Source organism: Salmo trutta, chromosome 21 (assembly GCF_901001165.1).
Source record: "Salmo trutta chromosome 21, fSalTru1.1, whole genome shotgun sequence".
Classification (NCBI taxonomy): Eukaryota; Metazoa; Chordata; class Actinopteri; order Salmoniformes; family Salmonidae; genus Salmo; species Salmo trutta.
Genome location: NC_042977.1, coordinates 40,212,664 through 40,218,281, shown reverse-complemented (window position 1 = coordinate 40,218,281; position 5,618 = coordinate 40,212,664). Strand labels below are relative to the sequence as shown.

Here is a 5,618-nt window from a genome sequence, read left to right as displayed (position 1 = left end):
TGAGTTTTTGTGAGTCTTCTATGAATTTTGAAACTAAAAATGCAAATAACAAAAGAGGGCTCACATATATATAGAGAGTTGAAAGTTAATGTTCTGCCTGCAATGTGCAACACAAAGTGCCATGTCTCTATTTTCAGAATGTGAGTTCCCCTTATAGATGATAAATTGAATAGCAGGTGAGTTAATCAATTTATCATCTATCATCTATGCACACCATGTAAACCCTCCAGGACCAGGATTATAGAGCACTGTCCAATATAGAGATGAAGTTCATGCATAACATGTTTTATCCATCTTCATGTTATCCTAGTCCTTAAAATCAAAGTTTACTGGTTGAGTACACAGATGTTCAGTTATTGCAGGTGCATCGAAATGCTTGTGTTGCTAGCTCCAACCATGCAGTAAAACATAGCAATAAAAATAATACACACATAATCCAGAAAATAAAACAAATCATTATATAGGATGAGCCATGACTATAGTAGAATACAGTAAATGCATATAAAGTGAGTAAAACAGTATGTAAACATTACTGTGACCAGTGTTCCTGACTGCTGGGCAACCCCCCAGACTGGTTCTAAAGCTGTTATCATTGTAGGGCAGAGAACAGTATCCTAAAAGTCTGAACAACTCATCCCCTTCTTGTCACTAACCAATGGGAGCTCAGTAAACAACATTCTTTAGTTCACTCAAACATAGAAGAGAGTCCCATACACACACCAAAGCTCAGCCACTCTCACAGTTTAGAAGTACGGTACTGTACCCACATCCAGTTTGGCTACTTTCAGCTGCAGGGTGCCAACGGTAACGTCATGAAAGAAAATCAGACACCAGCACACTGCCGAATGCTTCCGCTGTCCATCAACAGGTGAATCTTAACTTCCACTTAAGATTCATTTTGACTCAGTCTCCTACTGACATCAATGCATATTTAATTTTTTAAATAAATGGAGGTTAGGATTCACTCCCAAGTTTGTCCTTGCACTTGACGTACCGCATGAGCATTCAGCAGTGTACTGGTGTCTACTTTTCTTTCTCCCCTCTCGCTCACACAAATACATGCGAACGCAGGTAGAACACCCTCAAGCCAATGGACAGTCTAAATCAGACACACATCAGAGTTCATGTTTTAGATTAATATTGTGCAGCTGCAAAGAGATGACCTAGTTTAGATCAGCCAAAAAATGCCCACATCATGACTCAGTTGGTTTTAATACACTGTTCACATGTCGGTCTCTTTGAGGAAGAGGCATGTATCAGCATTTCCAGTTTCCTACAATAACAGGAGACAAACAGGTAGACTTAAAAATGGACACTTTAAGAGTAAAAGTTTTACAGGTTTGGGGTCAAATTGAAGTCAATATTTGAAAAAAGGTACTCTATTTTCAATTTATTTAATTACTTCATTTCTAATTTAACCCAACCGCAGAGTATTGTTAAGGAATGTTTGGAGGGAAAAAAACATGTTATGCACATTAAAATCTAAAATGTCCAACTCAGCAAAGAAACAATTTGGGAGTACAGGCAAAAGCCACATTACAATGAAGCTGCACAAAGAGAACGGAGTGCAAGAAAGCATGTTTGCATTCAATTAAGTACACTTCAAGACTTTATAATAGACCTGGTAAATAAAACGACATTTTCAGGATTTAATACTTAAACAAATTCTGATGAAAGAAAATGGCTGTAAAAGTGAAAATACAACTAATAACCACAAAAATATGTACAGTAAATAATAATACATTTAAAAACATTACAAGTCCAACAGCTTTATCCCCCTCTGTACTCCTTCATACAACTCTGCTTCCCAGGCATATCAGAAACTTGATGAGGCCATTTACTAGGATTAGCAGCTTTATTGACTGTGTTCAGGTGTTCTGAGTGTAGTGGTCCCCAACCCTGGTTCTGGAGAGCTGCAGAGTGTGTAAGCTTTTATTACGGCTTTGAATTGACACGTGTCCTGTTCAAATTAGCAGTAAATTAAATTAACCAAGGTTGTTATAGCTGGGCTGGAACAAAAGCATGCACCTCCTGTACATCCTCCAGACCAGGATGGGTGACCGAGGGCCTTTCAGACCTTAATGTCAATCTCTGGTGAGGCTGCCCTTCTTGCCCGTCCACAGCTCTCGGAGCTCCACCTGGCAGCCAAGGTCCCTGAGGGCAGCTTTTGCCAGGTCGCCACAGTCCCGGTGGGCCGCCAGAGCCTGGGCGATGAGGGCCTCTGCTCCCATCTCCAGGATGGGCTGGTTGAAGTGAGTCATGCGCGCCACCAGGTTCCTCAGCAGCATACATCCCTGTTTCTGGGGAACACACACACACACACGCACACACAGAGCGACAGAGGGAGACAGACAAAGAGAGACAAAGAGATGGTATTACATAAAGATAGCAGGCTAAAGAAGGTTTGATCACCAGTTATAGCCCTATGTAGTGCCGATGGGGAACTGATTCCTTCTTGTATCCTCGTATTACCTGCACATTGACCTCATCAGGATGGGTCTTCATAGCCAGCAGAGCCGCCAGCGCACCACCTTCCTCCATAATGACTTGGCAGTTGTTGGGTTTGCGCAGAGCAACGACAGAGAGAGCAGCACAGCCCTGCTCACACACCTATACAGGAGAGATGGGCACGACATAAAAGCCACAAAAATGTATAACATGTTTAAACAATAAAGACTTATGAAATAATTTGTCAAAAACAGTCAATTGCATGAAATGAAAGGCTCACTTGAGCATTGCCCATGTGTCTGTTCATGGCGATGACGATGAGCTGTACTCCACCGGCATTTGTGACAGCATCCTTCACATCATCATTTCCTGCTATGGCCCTCAGAGCGCTGAGTACCTGCCTTGTGAGCTCCTGGAAGGGCCGTGAACTAATTAGTGAGCAATTCAGATAACAAGTCAAAACAATCTCATGTAAAATTTAAAAGACAGAAACGTCGTCTGAAGTAGCCTTTTGGGGGGGGGGGGGGGGGGGAGTGGGGTCTCTCTCCTCTGGGATCCCAAGATGTTTACATATTTTGTTGTAACCCTGAACTAGCACACCTGGGGTGTATTCATTAAGGGTCTCCCGAGTGGTGCAGTGGTCAGAGACAGAGGTGTCACTGCAGTACCTGGTTCGAATCCAGGCTGCATCACATCCGGCCGTGATTGGGAGTCCCATAGGGCGGCGCACAATTGACCCAGCATCGTCCGGGTTAGGCCGACATATTGTAAATAAGTATTTGTTCTTAACTGCCTTGTCTAGTTAAATAAATGTTCAATAACAACAAATAAAAAACTGCACACCGTAGCAAAATGTTCCACAAGGGAAAACGTTTTTGCTACGAAAACGAGTTTTTCTAATTGACAAATTCAGACAGGTCCCTCCCCGTTTCGTTTGCTTGCTTCTAGTTGGTTTCTAGTGAAGACTTGTGAAATAATGTCAAAAACAGTCACTTGATGACAAATTGAATCAGGTATGCTAGTTCTGGAATACTTCAAATACATGGAATGGCTGGGGGTCCACAAGGACAGGTTTGAAAAAGGCTGGTCTGTTGTCAGCATAACTTACCTGGGACTCATAACTGTCTGCCAGCAGGGTCATCATGAACTTTAACCCTCCCAGGTCACAGATGTCCTGACAGAACTCGTTCCTCACGGCCAGGCTGGACAGAGTAGCACACAGCACACTGAGGACAGGGGTATTCTCTGGGTGTGCTGAGAGGGAGAAAAGAAACAGGGAAGAGGTGATTCACCAAGAATAAAACATGTGAATCTACCATCCTAAATACTCAAAGATATCATTATCTTTCATAGCATCTTCCTTTGGACATTTCTATTACCTTTAGCAGCCTCCACAATGACTTTCAATCCATTGTGTTCCATAACGATCATCTTGGCGTGTTCGTGAGCCTGTCCAAAAGGAACTCTTATGTCATCGTCAAAGGTCATGTACCGGAGGGCATTACAGGCCTCTTTGACCAGATCGGAGCGTCCAGTGTGTCGCTTGATGGTACCGGTCAGCAACGGCAGCACTCCAGCCTTCACCAAATCCTGCCTGTTCTGCTCGTGCTTCAAGCAGCAATGGCGGACCGTACGGATGGCAACTAACATCAGTGCAGGGTCTGTCTGGTACATGCCAAGGATGCTCACAAGGAGATCCTTGCCCTCCAAGTCAAGGAGGTCTGGCTGGCCATCTGTCAGAGCGGCCAGGGCAGAGAGCGCGGCCAGCAGAGCCTCCTGTTCATCCAGAGTCTTTCTACAGCAGGAGATGATTGTAGGATAGGCATCTTTCTGGGCTGCCAGGTGCCTCTGGGCAAAGCCGAGAGAACACTGCTCAGTGAAGCGTTTCAGATCTGCAGCCATACTACTGTCAGATGCTATTTGAAGGGATTCCAGGGCCTGTAAACAGAAACGGTACAGAGCTGTGGCATGATGGGTGGCATCCTGTACTTTTCTGTACTGTGAAATGTGATGCACGTGGTGATGACTTATGTTGTGTTGTCATCAGTGCAGAACATACTCCATACCAACCTGAAGGACCTCATGCTCCTCTGTTTGGTGATCACCTGCTGTCCGCACAGTTCTCACTATACAGCTGAGGTCCACCCCTGGGGAATATAGAGGAAAAACAGAGAAGGAAGATTCATCCAGGATCAGAGGTTTATCTTATACGTTGCCTATCATACGGTTGAGTTACAGTAGGCGTGCATGTTGCTCCTACAACGTTAGATTCAGATCAAATCATGTAACGTTAGTATACCTTGAGACTCAAACTGTTCTACCGCTTCTCTCAAGGCCTCCGCCGTGTCCATGTCGAACTCATCGATGTTTTCCTTGACCACCGCATCGAAGGTCTCCTGTGTGATCCTGCGACAGGCCATGTCTGCAACGTTCAGCTCAACTCGAAGAGACGACGACCAAGACTGAAATGCAATAAAACGATTGCAAAATCAGAAAGGACCCAACATAGTCAGTCTTCTCCAACATGATCATTGTTGTGGGCTGTGTGTTGCTGGTGACACAAACGTCAGATAACAACCGCCTGCTTAAAGATAGCACGTTTACTAGCTAGCTACACCCCTAGCTAGCTAGCTCAACTTAGCCATCAGCACACAAAGATAGATACCGGTATCTAACGAACTATTTTTCAGATAGCAGAGATGCTTTAAAAAGACGTTTAGCCATACGTTTCTAATGTGTTAACTTAGAATAGAATTACCGGGAACTTCACAAAATAACAGATCATTTATCACTTACCACCGCCCGGTGGCTGTGCTGCTGATAATGGGCACGTTTGAGTGGTAAGGTAACCGACTAAATAAATGTCGTGTGGGGGGGAGAACCGACATAATCTGTCCAGGACAGACTATGGGAGGCGCATAGCACTACATAGATAGAGTCATGGCTACAAGGAACTCTATTCCACATAAGGTAACTCATGCAAGCAGGAAAATCAGATAAAAATACACTTTATGGAACAGCATGGACTGTGAAGAGAAACCCGTACACGGTAATATTGTTGTAGAGTGGTATCATACATTTTGTGTTGTGGATATCTGGTGGTGTGACAGTGTTATATGAAGTACTGTTTTTGTTTTATGTGTAATATAAATGTCAATGTGTTTGGACCT

General features: G+C 43.9%; 1 protein-coding gene across 1 annotated transcript; it reads right to left on the bottom strand.

Moving 5' to 3' along the window:
- Nucleotides 1–1,193: 1,193 nt before the first annotated feature.
- Nucleotides 1,194–5,352, bottom strand: armc6 (armadillo repeat containing 6). The gene is made up of 8 exons (XM_029705672.1): nt 5,245–5,352; nt 4,748–4,910; nt 4,519–4,595; nt 3,828–4,386; nt 3,557–3,702; nt 2,729–2,860; nt 2,473–2,610; nt 1,194–2,300 (listed from the first exon to the last, which is right to left on the bottom strand). The coding sequence occupies exons 2-8, from the start codon at nt 4,866–4,868 to the stop codon at nt 2,085–2,087; spliced, it is 1,389 nt and encodes a 462-aa protein (XP_029561532.1). The 5' UTR covers nt 4,869–4,910; nt 5,245–5,352; the 3' UTR covers nt 1,194–2,084.
- Nucleotides 5,353–5,618: the final 266 nt, after the last annotated feature.

What these genes read in the sequence shown, in the direction of transcription:
- armc6 (XM_029705672.1), bottom strand. Translation starts at nt 4,868, where the DNA reads ATGGCCTGTCGCAGGATCACACAGGAGACCTTCGATGCGGTGGTCAAG. An exon ending in CATTGTGGAGGCTGCTAAAG is followed by an intron (nt 3,703 to 3,827) that starts GTAATAGAAATG and finishes TCTCCCTCTCAG; the next exon opens with CACACCCAGAGAATACCCCT. An exon ending in GACACATGGGCAATGCTCAA is followed by an intron (nt 2,611 to 2,728) that starts GTGAGCCTTTCA and finishes TCTCCTGTATAG; the next exon opens with GTGTGTGAGCAGGGCTGTGC.